The 18,501-nt window shown below is 42.1% G+C and overlaps 1 protein-coding gene across 1 annotated transcript in view; it reads right to left on the bottom strand.

The window, feature by feature from the left end:
- The window catches only part of stx18 (syntaxin 18), a 147,017-nt gene that overhangs the window by 69,526 nt on the left and 58,990 nt on the right, over positions 1-18,501 (bottom strand). The window contains exon 2 of the mRNA XM_080194928.1: positions 12,698-12,765. Within this exon, the coding sequence (XP_080051054.1) occupies positions 12,698-12,765 (68 nt within the window). The remainder of the gene's footprint in view (positions 1-12,697; positions 12,766-18,501) is intronic.

Raw genomic sequence — 18,501 nt, 5'->3', positions numbered from 1 at the left:
AGAAAATTCCAGCAATTATCTGCAAAGATTTACAGGAACTGATGAGTGAGAGGAGTGCACATACGAGCTGCAATGGGGAGCGCAAAAGTCACTTGTGTGTGAGTTCACTAAAGTACTGCTCTTTGTCAAATCTCTAGAGTTACCCTGGAGCAAAAGAGGAATATGAAAAGTAACAGAAACAATGCAAAAAATGAGGCGTCAGCAGCACAAGGCTTCCTTAGCCAACAAACACTGGCAGACCAATTGACGTTTTGTACTCTACTTCTTTGAACTATTTTCATTAATGCAGAAACAACTCAAAAAGATTTTGTACTTCCCTGACTAGCTGAACATTGTGCTTCTTGTTCCATTAGATTTCTCATTATGATAGATAATCCAAGATTTCAATCCTACTGAGGCCTACGGATATAGGCTCCACTGTTCCAGATTCCAGCCAATTTTAAACCTTACAGCAAAAAAAATGTTCTGCCTATGTCGCTCTTTCTAGGTTAGTTACAGAAGGGTTTATTCCAGAAAAAAAATTAATTTTCTGCAAATTAGAATGTGCTTCAAGTCTTGAAAGCCAGGGAAGCCTCTTTGTCCTAACTTCATTTATAACATTTCAGTTGCTATCTTACATGTGGAATCAGTAACTTCTGAAGAATAACTCCGAAAAACAAAGTTAAATTAATAAGTGGCTGAATACAGCTTGACTTTGTTCAGAGGATCTGGGCCAAACAATTAACTACAGGGGTCTTTCTACAGTCTCAGCACATACTTTGATCTCAGGTTAGATGCCATGCACTGTATTGCCTGCCTGAGGGTGACCAAGATCAGATGGCAATATAATGATTCTCAGGCCCTAATTTTAAGGGAATTTAACCTTGGCTTTAAACAAACGATTGGACACATTAGCTAGGACACGTCTACAGTGATGCAAGTTTCAATTGCCATACATCATCTAATGCATTTTCTTAACTTTTCATTCCATCAAGAAAGTAGCCTTGGACCATCTGAATGTCACCCGTCAATCACACCTTAACAACAGAGACATTTTGCGGCACTTCATATCAAGCAAGACATGTAGCAAGAGACTGCTGAGCATCAAAACTACTTAACCCATCACCAATCGTACTGCGAACAGTCTCAGCAAACACTGCACAGTATCTATTAAATATCCTTTGCATTGTGTTAGTCTGATGGACTGATTCTAATTGTTTTCCATTGCTTTACAGGAATCAGAGCAAAAGAACACATGAAAGTTAAAAAAAAATCTGGCAGCGTGCAATAATTTACTAAAATTTTCCCAGAACATCTGTAAAAATTCTAACTTCAGCAAGTTAATAATATTTTGCATAATAAGGTAGGTAATATTAAAGGAGATAGTTCTGGTTGAAACACTAAATTCATCTAAATTCTCAACTGATTGTTGTAGTCTTCCAGTTAGACATGGAATTACAGAATCATAGAATCCCTAACAGTGCAGGAGGCCGCCATTTGGCCCATCAAGCCTGCACTGACAATGATCTCACACAGGCCCTATGCCGGTTACCTCACATATTTACCCTGCAAATCCCCCTAACATTAATGGGCAACTTAGCATGGCCAATCTACCTAACTTGCAGATCTTTGGGTTATGGGAAGAAACTGGAGCACCCGGAAAAAACCCATACAGACACGGGGAGAATGTGCAAACTCCACTCAAACAGTGACCCAAGCCAGGAATTGAACCCAAGCAGCAGTGCTGACCACTATGCCACCGTGCTCCCTTGTACAATGGTACAGAAAGGCCCTCTACTGTAGGTCTTTTTTTAAATGGTCTCCGATGTCCCTTCAGTATCTGACTGTTCATTAAATCATTTAAAAATGTGGCAGAATCAACAGAAACCTCCAAGACAAAGTTCTGTAATTTGAAAATGATTTTCCCTCATCACAATCAACATCCCAAGTTTCGTCTAGAGCTTTGAACATTAACTGCACTGTGTCTCTTGTTGAGGCTGAAATGAGTAAAGGCCTTGTTTGGTGTCACACTATCAGAAAGGTGCTGAGTTTATTAACTGATGTGTGCTGAATTGGTCAATCTCAGCCATTGTATGGTATATGGCATATCTAGTCTTGAGGTCTAGTGGAGAGGATTATCGAGTTCAGTGACTTAGCAGGGGAATTATCATTATTAAAGACACTCAGTATCTTACTGATGGACCCAACGTTGAGAAGGGGGGCTGGGGGAGGGAGGTTGCAGGGCCTGCCGAGAGCCAGCCCCTGTCCTTGCTGCCACCCACTCCCCACACCTGCTGTGATCCACCCTGCAAGGCTTCTCCAGCCAATTATTCTCTGGCTTGGGTTGCTCTGTGATCCTCCAGTGACTGCAGTTCTACAGCAGCCACTGCTTCCTCAGTGACACTGCTGAGCAAAAGAACTGTCAGCTTCTAAATGGCCAGCAGCTTTCAGTAAGCTTAGCCTCCATCCCTGGGGTCCTGATCTTGGGGAAAGGCCTGTCAGCGATAACACAGATCTCTTGCTGGTTTTTCAGCCAGCAGACAAGACCCCCATCACCTCCACAAGATTCCACCCATGGTAACAGGGCATTTCAAGAATCATAATACGATAACGTGGGGCCAACATCAAACTAAGAAAAAGAAATTATGTTTGACAAATCTGTTATGTGCTTTTACTCAGGGTGTAACTAAATACAAAGGAACGTACAACAGTGGAAAAATAAATCACTGCAGGTGCAGACGAAAGGAATTGGAGGAAAATTACCCAGTCAACTGTGTTTAAAACTACAGATAGATCGAGAAGGATAGCTTATCTCACCACAGAGATTTAGGCTTGGTTCATTTCAGTTGATCTCACCACAACAGTTGCAGCCTGGTCCACTTCAGTCTTAAGTACTTCAAGTACTAATGATGTGGAGATGCCGGTGTTGGACTGGGGTGGGCACAGTAAGAAGTCTCACAACACCAGGTTAAAGTCCAACAGATTTATTTGGAATCACAAGCTTTCAGAGCGCTGTTCTTTCATCAGGTGAGTGTTTCTTTTTGAGATGGATGATCACAGGTTAAAGAGGTGTGAATTGTCTGAAGCCAGGACAGTTAGTAGAATTTTGCAAGCCCAGGCCAAATGCAGCGTGACATGAACCCAAGATCCTGGTTGAGGCTGTCCTCATACGTGTGGAACTTGGCTATCAGTTTCTACTCACCTGATGAAGGAGCAGTGCTCCAAAGGCTTGTGATTCCAAATTAACCTGTTGGACTTTAACCTGGTGTTGTGAGAATTCTCACTGTTCAAGTACTAAGTACTCTTAATGTCTTAATTAGTGTCAAACAATCCCTCTGGCACTGAAATTCAATTTTTACCAGTGTGGGGTGTCTTAATTCCTTTACATTTCGATTGTTGGAGATTTAACAAACATATTTATTATCTTTGTTCTGTCTCTTTTTCACTCTCGCATTTGAAGGGGACTTATGCTATGAACACATACCTTGCCTTTATGCCATTATCAGCACCTTCTTTAACCTTTAACGTTACCAATAACACTACCTTTGCTTTGAGTACACAACATCTGCTTTGAATCTCTACTAGCGCTCATCTCTGACATACTTTGCTCTACCCCAACCTTTAGCAGTATAAAATCCGTCATGTTTCTCCCTCTCTTTCAACTCTGGAATTAAATGGACCCAAAACTTCAACTGTGTCTCTCTCCATGGATGCTGCCAGACTTGCTGAGTTTTTCTAGTATTCCCTGTTCTTTCTTTCCCTCTTTTTATTTTGCTCTCTGCACATGATTTGACATTGAATTCACTATTCTAACTTCTGCCCCATGAGTCAGTCTCTTAATTAACAATCTGATTGGTTAGAGATGCAAGTTGCTATTCACATAAGTCCTCGATGCCCTACAGAGGTTGCCATGCCATATGAATTGCTAATTTACAGCAAGGGCTTGTGCAAAAGGTCATAGGAATTAAGTGGGCAAAAACCAGACTAATGACTGGTGCCCACAGTTTGTTCGTCAGCTATAGTAAATTGTAGCTCTATTCTGATGGTCACAGTTATAGATTTGCCTTTGACGAGTAGCAAAGTACTGCAAAGGTTAGGTGACTGGCAATGGTAAATTGCCCCTTAGTGTCAGGGGAATTGGTAGGGTAAATATGTGGGGTTATGGGGATAGGGCCTGGGTGGTCAGTGTGGACTCGATGGGCCCAATGGCCTCCTTCTACACTGTAGAGATCTATGACTCTATGAAACAGCAGTCAAAAGGAGCCATTGAAAAGAAACTTCGGTTCTATAATATGGTTTTACTAGTTTAAATGCAGTAGAAATTGCATTTAGAAACAAAGAAGCATCTTACTGTCCTAAATAGATAAATTAACATCCAAATAATAAATAACTTGGGACTTAAAGAAACAAAGTTGACATTCATCAGAATTAAACAAAAGAACTGAATAATTCATATCAGGGGTAGGCACCATGAAGAATGAATCTTTATGATTGCAGCAGCCACGTTTAGTATTTGATTCCATGAATAAATTTCCATGAATAAAATGAGATTCCTATGACATCAATACTTTTGATATGACATATAGGAAGAAATCAGGTTTAAAGATGTCACACGTGCATGATCTAATTATTCACAACCATGCCCATATTGACAGAGAGATTTTGAATGAGCACAGAGTAAGGGGTTTTAAATTTTATTTTCATAATCTTTGGTGCAATGAAGAAAATGGGCAGAGGACCAAAAAAGTTAATCTAGAAAGAAAACACAGGAAAGGAAGTTAAAGGCGTACAAATTCAAATGGGAAGCAAGCCCTGTGGGGCATAACTTTACAGCCAATAAAATTTTACTGTACTAGTTTTGCTGCGAACCACAATTCATTGCCGCCACCCAACAAAATAACACATGGTCCATTGTTTGAGTCCATGGTGTCTTCAAAACTGGATCTCATTTGTATGGTCTCAGTATCAAGTACAAACTCTATCCACTTCATAATATTAGACAATCAATATGGAGTATGTTGTGGGGTAAATGTACAAATGAATACAAAATGTAGGTGTTAATGCAATTCATTTTCATTACTTATTTCATGATTAATAACGGGTAAGCAACAGTATTAGACAATACAGTGTTTGCTTGTTGAAAGTGACAGCCCAAGCATTCTTTGAATAGCCTGCAACAGATCACCAAACACGAGGGTCAGTCATCACCCTGAATTATCTACTTCAGTTGAATACGTTGACGGCCTAATTCGCAGACAAAATCCTTGGTGGAAATAAAGGCATGAGAATGAGAAATTAGACAAATATTTAAAACAATCTACAATCTTCCATGGTGTATCTTAAGTGTAATCTTTGTGTCTGAAAGACTAATTGGACTAAGATGCAAATGTAATTTAATCTCCATTTTAAACTCTCATAGTCTCGGGTTACTGTCTGCATGGAGTTGGGACAGCACGGTGGTTATCACTGCTGCCTCACAGCACCAGGGACTTGGGTTCAATTCTGGCTTTGGGTCACTGTCTGTGTGGAGTTTGCACATTCTCTCCGTGTCTGCGTGCGTTTTCTCCGGGTGCTCGGTTTTCTCCCACAGTCCAAAGATGTGTGGGTTAGGTTGACTGGCCATACTAAATTGACCTTAGTGTCAGGGAGACTAGCAAAGTAAATACGAGGTGTTAAGAGAATAGGACCTGGACGGGATTGTGGTTGGTGCAGACTCGATGGGCCGAATGGCCTCCTTCTGCACAGTAGGGATTCTATGATTCTAGTAGTTGATTCTAATTCACATCCATTCACTTAGACACAGTTAAAATTGGGCCCATACAGTTTGTCCTTACTTTTATATTTTATGCTATAGAACTACAATATTTCCATTTAAAGTGAAAATTAACACTGCAAACATACCACACTATGATTACACTCGCCTGCTAAAGCTGGCGCTACTGCCAAAATATTGATGAATGCACAGCATTCCATCCAAAGTAATGAACAATGTCATTCCAGCACAGAGTGAGCATGAGTACGCCTCAAGGCTAGTTGCTCTCCTCACCACCCATTTTTGCCTGCATGCTCCGCACCAACTTTGCACAGGTGATATTACAGTTGCGAAAATCAATGTAGCCTCTGGCATTGAGACACAAGTCCTCTGTAGGGGACTTGTGTTCTTAACGCATTTTTCGACCTTGCCTTTATGCCATTACCAGCACCTTCTTTAATTTTTAACACTATCAATAACACTCCTACTGTCTTGAGTCCATGACATCTTTATCAGATCTCTCCTAGCGCTCATCTATCTCTAACGTACTTTGCTCTACCCCATCCTTTAACACTATAAAATCCATTGCATTTCTCCTTCTCTTTCAGTCTGAAGAGTTATACGGACCCGAAATGCTAACTTTGTTTCCCTCTCCACAGATGATACCAGACTTGCTGAGTTTTTCTTGTATTTTCTGTTTCTATCCCTTGTAGCAGACTGAGAGGGGAGCCAAATGTTTCATCTTGATTATGTCAGGAAACAGAGGTAGTTTTAAGTAACCTATATTTGTATTTGTGAGTATTGGAAACAAGGTATGCCTTTAAGTAAGTTTACTTTGTGTTTCTGTATAAGAAAGGATTAAAACTTTAGTTAATTTCATGTTAAGCAAAAGTGCTTGCATGATTGTGGGTTTTGGTTTCATTTCAAACCATGACTGCATTGTAATTAAAGAGTTTATGACATGAAAACACACAGAATTTAAAGAAAGAATAGGATGTTGTTTAGCAATCAGAGGCCCACACTGAAAAGCAGAAGCACTTGTGTGGTTCAGTTGGAACCAGCTCTCACGGAAATTGCCAGCAGTTAGGGAAGACAATGGAGTAGGGGGCAGAAAGCTAAAGAACAGCTAATTCTAGAAACCAGGGAATGCAAGAGGAGTCTCCGAAAGATTAAAATCAAAGGTCAAAGGACTGGAATCTGAACAAGGTACTGGTCACTTAAGTTAAAGAAGGGCAAAAAGAGGCTCCAAGTTAAAGACGGAACTGTGAAGTGCAAACTTGGTGAAGTCAGCTCACAAGAATTGTTAAGTTTTGCCATGTGCATTTAAGGATAGAATAGATAAGGATTTTTTTCTTTAAAACAGTAAAGGAATTAAGGGCTATGGTGAGTGGGTGGGTAGGTGGAGCTGACTTCACGAAAAGATCACCCATGACCTTACTGAATGGCGGAGCAGGCTCGAGGGGCCAGATGGTCTACTCCAGCTCCTAGTTCTAATTAAGGAGCCAGAATCATGAAAAAATCTTAAGGCCAATGAAACCTCAGTAAGCCTGAAAAGCAGTGGTGTTCTATTGGCATGGCTGAGTAACTGAGTGATTGAGTGGACACTTAAATGCACATGGCAATTCAGGACAGAGGAATACTGAAAAGGGAGACTGAATTCATAGAAGTGTTCTTCCAAGAGTGGAGTTTGGGAACACTAATCTGGATGTCAGAGTTCCAGTGAGACCAGTTGGCTCACAATGTGATAAGTATCTGGAGGGATTTGATAAGAAATCCAGAGAAATTGTATTAGGTGGCGTTTGCTAATTGGTTTTAGAGTGCAGTGTGTCTGACCACAGTTGGCCTGTTGGTTTACATGAACTGTGTACTTACTGAGAAAATCATAGAATAAAGTATATTTTGTAACTTGTGTTATCCTTAAAAAACTGCGTACATCCAGTGAGGCAGTATTGTGTTATAGTCAATCGTTTTATGTTTAATAAATGTTTTATTCTTTTGTTAAAGTTAATTAGCAGCCTTGTGACTCTTCATCCACGTTGCTATACAAAAAAAAAGTTATGGCCTATTGAGACAGGGTTCCATTCTGGGACCTGACTATCCAGTTGTAACATCAGCTGGGATCGTAACATGAAAGCTACGACTTTTGCTCTTGAGGTTTTAAGTGAAGTTCTGCAGGACCAAGCTTACAGTCTCTAACTGAGATCTTTGGGACTTGCCATTGTGCAAACCATCAAGCTGATGAACAGGGCTGCAGATCAAGACAACAGTGGAGGACGGTCCTGTGTGCTCCACGTGAGCGGCACAGTGGTTAGCACTGCTGCCTCACAGCACCAAGAACTGGACTCGATTCTGGTCTTAGGTGACTGTCTGTGTGGAATTTGCATGTTCTCTCCGTGCCTGTGTGAGTTTCCTCCGGGTGATCTGGTTTTCTCCCACAGTCCAAAGGTGCGCAAGTTAGGTTGATTGGCCATGCTAAATTGCCCATTAGTGTCAGAGGGATTAGCTAGGATAAATACATGGGGTTATGAGAATAGGGTCTGGGAGGGATTGTGGTTGGTGCAGACGCAATGGGCCGAATGGCCTCCTTTTGCACAGTAGGGTTCTAAATGCCTAACAATGGTACCTTTCCAGGTGGCAGCACCATTCCGGCACTGACTACAAAGGTCTGTGTGAATAACTGTCTGAATAGCTTGAAAGTACAAAAGAACTGGGGGTTTTTCCCGTAGTGGCCAAACCATGAAATGTGGTGTTATTAATGGTTTGTTTGAAAAGGAAATCTGGAAAGCCACACCACCAGGACTATTGACACCAGAGGAGGGAGGGTTTAGGGAAGTAGCCTTGCTGAAAATAATCGTACTATGCAGCTTGGAGGTGGAGCTGCTGTTGGATAGGACCCCTGACATTCCCTGCTTGAATACAGAACAGCATATTGTAGAACTGCGCAGACTGTAGGAAAAGTCTGCAGTTAAGACAGACATATCTTTGTTGCATTGACTATTAAAGTGAAATTTATCTTATTAGTCGAAATTACATTTGCCTGATAATTCATATTTAATTTGCATTGGTTCTGATTCGCGTTAAAGTAAAAATGACCAAAAAGTGAAATTTTGTTGGTATTTTCCTCATGTAGGAGCCATTAGGTAAATTTGGTTTATGGTTCTGCCTTGGGGCTTGTAACACTTTTCAACTGTAATTTTTCACGATTTTTGTGACACTTCACTGCATATCTTCAGTGTATTGTATCTGCTTAAAGGGTATGCTACAAATTGGAATACTAAGTAGCTTACTTGGACAGAAGTTCTTGGACAAAGGGTCCTACCTGCCCAAGTCAATGCTGTAAACATACAAAGAGTCTATAATTTTTTTTTGAAAGCGGGCTGCTTCCAAAAAAGGCACTTCTAGGGATACTCTGACTTTTGTGATAAATCCAAGCATGGAAAGATTATGCTTGGAGAAACTCATAATTGAGAAGTCTTAGCAGGGTGGCTGCAGTATCAGGTTGCTACATTGACACAAACACAGTGAACTGTTAAGGTGCTGGGTAGATTACTTGTGTGGAATATTCATCTGAGAGAGAAATTCACTCTTAAATGAGAGAAATTACCATTCAGCTGAGAAATTCCTTTCAACTAATGAATGTGTGTGCATTTGTATGAAATATAATGGCATCTAGTAAATGACTTGTGTAAAGTACTGTCTGAAGGTGGGTTCATGCTTATAAACATAAATGGCATAGTATAAAGACATAATGAGTTCATGAGGATACGTGCAGATGGGAAGTCCATTCACAGCATCAAAGTTGATATTCCAGAAAAAGTTATGATCTGCCTTCTCAGCATTTAATTGCTTGTTGTTGGCTGACTCCAAAGATTTTAACCATTAAGAACCTACCATAAAACATCCCAGATATTAATCATTCTATGGAAAGTGCATCCTGACATCAAATGTGAACATGCTGTTTGTCAGTTCGTTTCCATATCCCCTTATGCATCAGGTAAGATTTAATTTAAAATACTTTCAAGTTTATTTAATTTTTAAAGTTTACTAATTAGTGTCACAAGTAGGCTTACGTTAACACTGCAATGAAGTTACTGTGAAAATCCTCTGGTCTCCACATTCTGGTGCCTGTTTGGGTACACTGAGGGAGAATTTAGCATGGCCAATGTGCTAACACATCTTTCAGACTGTAGGTGGAAACTGGAGCAGCTGGAGCAAACCCACGCAGACATGGGAAGAACATGCAGGCCCTGCACAGACAGTGCCCCAGCCAGGAATCGAACCCAGGTCCCTGGTGCTGTGAGGTAGAAGTGCTAACCACGGTGTCATACTGACAACTAATCTTGACTTGGGGTTTTGTACATTTCCAGAAAGGTTTCTCTCCCATAACCTTTATTTCAAGATTGAAACTTCTGAGTGTTCCTAGGTGGTCAAGAACGAAAACATCTTTCAGACCAGCAGAGGCAGTGAAATTGTTTTGTCAAATGTTCCAATCAATTTTTAAAAAATTTTTTGGCCAAAGACAACGCTCAGAAAGGCAGCTTGTGACTGAGCCTGACTGACTAGTTCCCACCTTTAACTCCTGCTCTGCGCTGGCTGTCCCTGAGATAACAGTCAAGTATCATAAGTGGGTTTAGCATGCCTAGACTAACTAGAGGAAAATTAGCCTAAGCTCCCAATCACTATTCATGACCTATGTTGTATATGTGTGACTACAGAATCAGGCTTCACAACAGTGGCCTTCTACATTGTGATTACTCAATGTCTTGGCTCACGTGCATGTTGCCTTTTGGCCTTTGCAGTATACTTCAAGTAATGAGAAACCCTTTTTAAAGGGCTGAGAAAGACTCAGCAATATTCAGTGTGTATAAAGGTCCATTTTGAAGCATCTTGTGCCTCTGGCTCTTGGCAATAGTTTAGCATGGTTGACCCACGACAGCTGTTGTAGATTATATATGTACCACAAAATTTCCCTTCTTTGAAAAATGTTTACAGTACACAATTTCACAGTTTTCTCTCTTAAGCTGAAGCTGAAACTATAGCCTGTTGTCTTAAAAACTAAATGAAATTTATTCCGGAATATAGATGCTCACTTTCACTGTTGTGGAAAATGGGGAATGTGTCAATTTGGTCTCTCCTCAGAAAAAGGTCTGATGGGAACAGAATGAATGGGCTGGCTCATTGTATTTCTGTTCACTTCCTTCAAATTTGTAAAGTTTGTGTTTTGAGCCACAGTATTCTATTAACCACTCATTTGAGCCTACTGTAGGCGGTAATTTGATTTCTTTGCTAACAATTACAGGTAAAGTTACACAACTGGTGCTTTACGTACACCCAAATGGCAAATATTTCATTCATGGTTGTGTTTACTTCCAATTTTCTCTAACCTCGCCCTGTGATGCAATGACTTCTCCAGCTTCCTACTTTAGAAGCCTTTACCCAAGTATCTGGTGCAGGGAAGCTACTGCTTCTAAAGTTAGTAAAACTAGGATATGCAGAGTTTCCATTTACATCATGGAGAGAATTCAATGCTCTACCCCGAGGAAAGTTTGGTGGCAGGAGAATTTGATTGAGCAGGGATGCAGGATGAGGACCCCATCACCTTCCCATTTCTGCCCCAATTAAGTTTGCAGTAGGAAGATAATGAATGCCTACTTCAGGGCCTCCCTCCTGCTGCCTCTGTGGCAGGAGGACTTGAAATGTGGGATACTGAAAGCAAAACCCATTTTTCTTTTATTCATTCATGGGACATGGATGTTGCTGGCTGTCCAGCATTTATTGCCCATCTCTAGTTGCCCTTGAGAAAGCGGTGGTGAGCTGCTTTCTTGAATCACTGCAGTCCACGTGCTGTGGGTTGACACACAGTGCCTTGAGGGAGGGAATTCCAGGATTTTGACCCAGCGACTGAGAAGGAACAGCGATATATTTCCAAGTCAGGATGGTGAATGGCTTGGGGGGGGAACTTGCAGAGTTGGTGGTGTTCCCATTTACCTGATGCCCTTGTCCTTCTGGATGGAAGTTGTCGTGGGTTTGGAAGGTGCTGTCTAAGGATCTTTGGTGAATTGCTGCAGTGCGTCTTGTAGATAGTATAAACTGCTGCTACTGAGCATTGACAATGGAGGGATTGAATGTTTGTGGATGTGGTGGCAGGTATTGTCAAGCTTCTTGAGTGTTGTTGGGCTTACTTACAGGTTCCCGGGGTGAAACTTCCTCATTCAAAGGCACTCGGTGCTTGAACACTCGGGAAGTGGAGAGTCAACCAAAAGCCACCTCTCAGCTTCGGCGCTGAAGCCCCTACCCACCCCATCCTGTTACCCCCAACCCCACAGCCACCATTCTCAAACTGACACACCCATTGCCTACTTCCCTTTCTGATCCTGGGCCTCTGTTGGACACACTTAGCAGTGGCAGCCATTGCTCCCACTGGCAATGTTCAGCCGCTGGCCACTAGTTGGCTCTCGGTTAGCGATTGGGCAAGAGTTGTTCCACCCAGAGGGAAGCCTGCAAATGGGCTGTTGGCACTTAATACGGTGACCACTCCCCAAAGGAGGTGAAGCAGGGATGTCACCAGCTATCCAAATAGCAGGCAAGAACCCCCCCAAACCCCCCTTGCCTGGATGTCCCATATGGTGCATTAGTGGAAATCACCCCTAAGGCGTTACTGTGTTGCTGCCACATGATAGATAACTCCCCATTTTTTTAAGTTGACATGAATGTATAAAAATATTCATCTCCAAAACAGGTTCACAAGATTTAATGGGTTGGTTGCCATAACAACACTTTCATCATGGCAAGTCAATGGACCGGATATAAATCTGTAATTGCTCAGGCAATCTAGATGTAGATTACTGACTGATATAGCCTGTGTGAAGAGTTGCAGAGCTGAATCACAGCAATAGCATGTTTGATGAAGCATATTGTATAACCATTTGAGGAGAAGCAGAACTGAACAGTGGCCTACTGCAATACCTGCTGGCATTGATGTAATCTTTTCTGTGCTCCAGGAGAAAATCTTTCAACTTGCTGATATTGGTGAGCTGAAAAATAAAAACAAACAAGAAAAACACCGATGGATTGACAACTTAGTGTTTTCTCTTCTAATCGTGGAATTACATTCAAGGGACCATTGTCATGTCATGTAATACTCCTCACGATCATATTGCCCTACATTCCCAATTTTTCTTAAAAAAGGGCAAGCTTCACTTTCAAGCAGCACACATCTTTGTGGTATTTACCATGCAGTGCAATGTTGAAGGTCTCATCTGTACAATGCCGTAATACAGTAATGGCTTTTATTTAGCAGTTTCAGCACAAGACAATGGACTGACACAAACACTCCCCCTTCTTGCCTGTTCCCTGTATCCCTCAATTTCCCAAGAAAAAAAATCCCAGCTTTAATTGTGTGCAACTATGGAGCATCCAAAACCCTCTGGGGTAGAGAATTCCAAAGTTCCCCAATTCTTTGAGTGAAATAATTTCTCCCCATCTTATTCCTCAACGACTGGCCCCTTATCTCGAGACCGTGTATAGAAGTCTGGAATCCGCACAGTGCAGAAGTAGGCCATTCGGCCTATCAAGCCAGTGCCAACAACAATCCCACCCAGGTTCAACACCCACGTATTTACCCTGCTAATCCTCCTGATACTAAGGGACAATTTAGCATAGCCAATCCACCTAATCTGCACATTTTTGGAGTGAGAGGGGAAACTGGAGCACCCAGAGGAAAACCTTGTTTTAGTATCCCCAACCGTGGAAACAATTGCTCAGCATCTACCATATCCAAGCCCCTTCAGAATTTTCTATGTTGCAATGAGATCATCTCTCATTCTTCTAAACGCCAGAGAATGTGAGACCAATTTACTCTGCTTTTCATTATAGGAGAGCCCCCTCATCGCAGAATTAAATTAGTGAGCCCACCATCTCCAGTGGGAGTATATCCTTTCTTGGAGGCCAAAACTGCACACAGTATTTCTAATCTGGTCTCACCAACGTCCTGTACAATTGTAGCAAGGCTTCTTTATTCCTGCACTTTAATTCCTTTGCAATAAAGGCCAACATGGCATTTGCCTTCCTGATTGCCTGCTGCACCTTCACATGCAAATTTTCTGTGTTCCTTGTAAGAGCACACCAACAAGTCTCTTTAAACATCAACACCTACAAGTTTCACACCTTTTAAAACATTATTCCGCTTTCCTAAAAGCAAAATAGTCCGGATGCTAGAATCTGAAACCAAAAACGGAAAATGCTGGAAAATCTCAGCAGCAAACAAACATTCTACTGCTAACCATAAATTACAAACAACCAAACATTCTAAAGCAAAACATAACAAGCATTTGCGAGTCCAGGGTGTACACTGATGTTAAAGATTTCAATTGTCATTAGCGCAAATAGCAGTCCCGGCGGGTTCTCTGTAAATACTGCTCCATTGCTCCAGAAGGGACTGTGATTCAAGTGTGGACCCTACGCTCTTTCTAAGTGTAATCCTTTCTTTTCATCTGCAGAATTGGACTATGAGGATGATGAGATATACCATTGTAAACGTGATTAGTAATACAGCAAGGTGTGACATTAGGCAATTTTTTTTTCCAGATGGAAGTCTACAAGATTATGAAGGGCATGGACAGAAGCTTTTTCCCAGGGTGGAAGAGTCAATTGCTAGGGGACATAGGCTTAAGGTGCGAGGGGCAAGGTTTAAAGACGATGAACAAGGCAAGTTTTTTTTATATAGAGGGTAGTGAGTGCCTGGAACTCGCTGCCGGGAGAGGTGGTAAAAGCGGATACAATAGTTACTTCTAAGGGGCGTCTTGACAAATACACGAATAGGACGGGGATAGAGGGATATGGTCCCTGGAAGGGTAGGGGGTTTTAATTCAGTTGGGCAGTATAGTCAGTGCAGGCTTGGAGGGCCGAAGGGCCTGTTCTTGTGCTGTAGTTTTCTTTGTTCTTTGCCTGACAGCATTTGTGGAGAGAGAACAGAGCTGGTGTTTCCTAAGAACATAAGAACGTAAGAAATAGGAGCAGGAGTAGGCCATCTAGCCCTTCGAGCCTGCCCCGCCATTCAATAAGATCATGGCTGATCTGTCGTGGCTCAGTTCCACATTCCCGCCCTCTCCCCATAACCCTTAATCCCCTCGCTTATCAAAAACCCATCAACCCGCGTCTTAAAAATATTTAGCGAGGCAGCCTCCACCACTTCAACGGGCAGAGAATTCCAGAGATTCACCACCCTTTGAGTGAAGAAGTTCCTCCTCAACTCTGTTCTAAACCGCCCCCCCTTAATCTTGAGGCTGTGCCCCCTAGTCCTACTGTCCTTTCTGAGCGGGAAGAGTCTCTCCACATCTATCCTATCCATCCCATTCATCATCTTATATGTCTCAATGAGATCTCTCCTCATTCTTCTAAACTCTAACGAGTACAAGCCTAGTTTATTCAGCCTCTTCTCATAGCTCAACCCCCTCAACTCCGGCATCAGCCTAGTAAACCTCCTCTGCACTCCCTCCAAGGCCAAAATATCCTTGCGTTAAGTGCACAGAGTACTGCACACAGTACTCCAGCTGCGGCCTCACCAGTGCCCTATACAGCTGCAGCAAGACCTCCCCACTTTTATATTCAATCCCCCTCGCTATGAAGGCCAGCATCCCATTAGCCTTCCTGACCACCTGCTGCACCTGCAGGCTGGGTTTTTGCGACTCATGCACAAGGACCCCGAGGTCCCTCTGCACCGTTGCCTGCTGCAGTTTTTCGCCACGTAAGTAATAGTCCTTCCTACCATTATTCCTACCAAAGTGGACCACCTTGCACTTGCCAACATTAAATTCCATTTGCCAGTTCCTGGCCCATTCGCCCAGCCTATCTAGATCCTTCTGCAGACTCTCCACACCCTCTGCGCAATTTGCCGTTCCACCAATCCTGGTGTCATCAGCAAATTTCGACACCATACACTCGGTTCCCTCCTCCAGATCATCTATATAAATGGTAAATAGCTGAGGCCCCAGCACCGACCCTTGGGGCACTCCACTAGTCACCAACCGCCAATCCAAATAGCACCCATTGACCCCCACTCTCTGCCTCCTATTAGACAACCAATCCTCTATCCACGCTAACACCCTACCCCCAACTCCATGCCCCCTTACCTCCTGCAATAACCTCTTGTTTCGAGTCTGGATGACCTGATGAAGCTCCAGGCTGGCATTTCTATGCAGTGAATGATGACAAATTATTTGTGCTCAGTGTTACTATCATTATTCTTCTAAAACTCACTGCATCCTCACCATGGCGGGCATGTACCAATTAGAGTGAAATCCCTTAAGTTGCAGCCTCTCGCTCAGGGTGAGTTGTAACCCCACCCCTCCCCCCCTCCAAAAAGAACAAACATGAAATCAGCAAGAATTCTACTTCCACTCCCACATCACTATTAGAAACTCATAAAACATTACACCTTGTTCAATCAGGTGGAATTAAGGTTATACGGTGATGTGACAAACAAAATTTGACGATCGACAAACTTACTCTGAAAGAATGATTTAATAATCCTGGAGCTCAAATATTCTGAAAAATCATTTTTGTTAAATGATTCATTAGAAGATTTCTAAAGCTTTTTTTTGTTAGTAATTTCTTTACTAAATGATTTTTCAGAATTTTTTTATTCGTTTGTGGGACATGGGCATTGCTGGCTGGCCAGCATTTATTGCTCATCCCTAGTTGCCCGAGGCAGTTGAGAGTCAACCCATTGCTGTGGCTCTGGAGTCACATGTAGGCCATTCCAGGTAAGGATGGCAGATTTCCTCCTCTAAAGAACATTAGTGAACCAGATGGGTTTCGACAATGATTTCATGGTCATCAGTAAATTCTTAATTCCAGGTTTTGTTTTAAAATTGAATTCAAATTCCGCCATCTGTCATCATGGTGGGTTTCGAAACTGGATCCCCAGAACATTAGCTGAGTTTCTCAAATAGTTTAGCCATAATGCCACTAGATCATGGCCTCCCCCTAAATATTCAAGCTTCTACTTACAACCCATGCTTATGTCCCAATCTTAACCTGCCAATATCAATTGTTAGTAGTTATTTTACTGCTTTTTATTCTGTTTATCTGTCAAAAACCTTTATGACATCACTCTATCTGCACAACATGAATGCGTAGAACAATGTAATCCGCTGCAATGCAACAGCATGGCAATAGATGTGAAATTCTCACTGGGGAGATGGATTTCTCAGTTAGACTTACTTTGTGGGATGCAGCGAGCGTGCTTGCTTCACTGTCGACCTCAAACTCTGGCTCGTAATCAATAAAAGTTAAAATAATCCCAGATGAAGGGCAGAAATGCCTAGTTTCCTCTCCTGTTCTCCACAGTCACATTGTTTTATGATTAAATTTAGTATGACAGCTACAGAGTGCACTAAGCGCAAGTCCATTAAAACAAGCTTTGCGTCACGTTCACTTTCAGAACCTGAGATGGAGGACACGGCGGCACAGTGGTTAGCACTGCTGCCTCACAGCGCCAGGGATCCAAGTTCAAATCCCGCCTTGGGTCACTGTCTGTGCAAAGTCTTCATGTTCCCCCAGTGACTGCATGGGTTTCCTCCCACAGTCCAAAGATGCGCGTTTGGTGCAGTGGTCATCCTAAATTCTCCCTCAGTACACCCAAACAGGCACCAGAGTTTGGTGACCAGGGGATTTTCACAGTAACTTCATTGCAGTGTTAATGTAAGCCTTCTTGTGACAATAGCTAAACTTGAAACTTTTAGGAGAATCTGTACCTCAAACCAATTAAAACTTACCACTAAAAATTCAGACGTTTGACTGACAAATCCTGTTTTGTTTTCTGCCATATTTAATGAATTGCTATTAGTAAGTATTTCAACCTCACAACCTTCATATGTTTGAACAGTGGATGACTCCGTGAGAAATTGAGGTGAAGCAAGGTTTTTGAAGAGCTCGATAACTCGGGAGAAACTTCCCAATTTCCTGCACTGAACTGCACGTGCTAAAATGCTGGAGGTTACGATCAGATTTGCTCCTTATGAATAGTGAGTGCTGACAGTCACCCCCCTCCCAACTTTACCTTATTGAAAAGTTCAGGTCACTGCCATTTGTTGACACTGACTGCAAAATTGGTGGTCAGTAGTATTTTCACTACTGAGCAGGCATTTGTCCACGAGAGGAATAAATGATGAATCAAATAAGGATCCTATGTGATTTCTTGGCATGGCTATTGCAGAGATAAGGCAAAAGAGAATGCAGGCAATGAAAAACAGACCGTGCAGCAAAAGGATCGAGAGTACAAATCTGCTGGTAAATCAACAGGTTATTAAAAGGATAAAACTAACACACTATCGTGAAAATTGTGATCACATAAAATGGCTGGCGTGAAAATCCGGTCAAATATTTGAGAAATAAAAGAAAATAAATCCTCCGGTACAAACAAAAAGTCAGAGGGAGCCGTGACGAGTCGTTGTTCAATCCACACACTTAAAAACTTAATGTACTTTGAAATCCAGCCCATTTCGTGCTCCCATCTACAAACACCTGGTGGCGCACTGGGGTTGCCAATGTCGAGAACGAGACAGACAGACAGATGGGTTGAGAATTGTCCAAACCCACAAATCTGCATGCACAGTGCGGAGTTAGAAACGCGAGGGATGAAGGTTGGGTCGATCATATTGTACATTAATTACACTACAGTAATTAGCATTTGTAAAAGGGTTGCCATTGAAAATATGAAAGCATTCTATGAAATCTGAATACGAAATAAATCACTTGTCGCCTTATTA

Source organism: Carcharhinus amblyrhynchos, chromosome 1 (genome assembly GCF_965287045.1).
Source record: "Carcharhinus amblyrhynchos chromosome 1, sCarAmb.v2.hapA, whole genome shotgun sequence".
In the NCBI taxonomy this organism is placed as follows: Eukaryota; Metazoa; Chordata; class Chondrichthyes; order Carcharhiniformes; family Carcharhinidae; genus Carcharhinus; species Carcharhinus amblyrhynchos.
The sequence above is the reverse complement of the archived record's forward strand: the minus strand, read 5'-3'. Positions and strand labels throughout refer to the sequence as shown.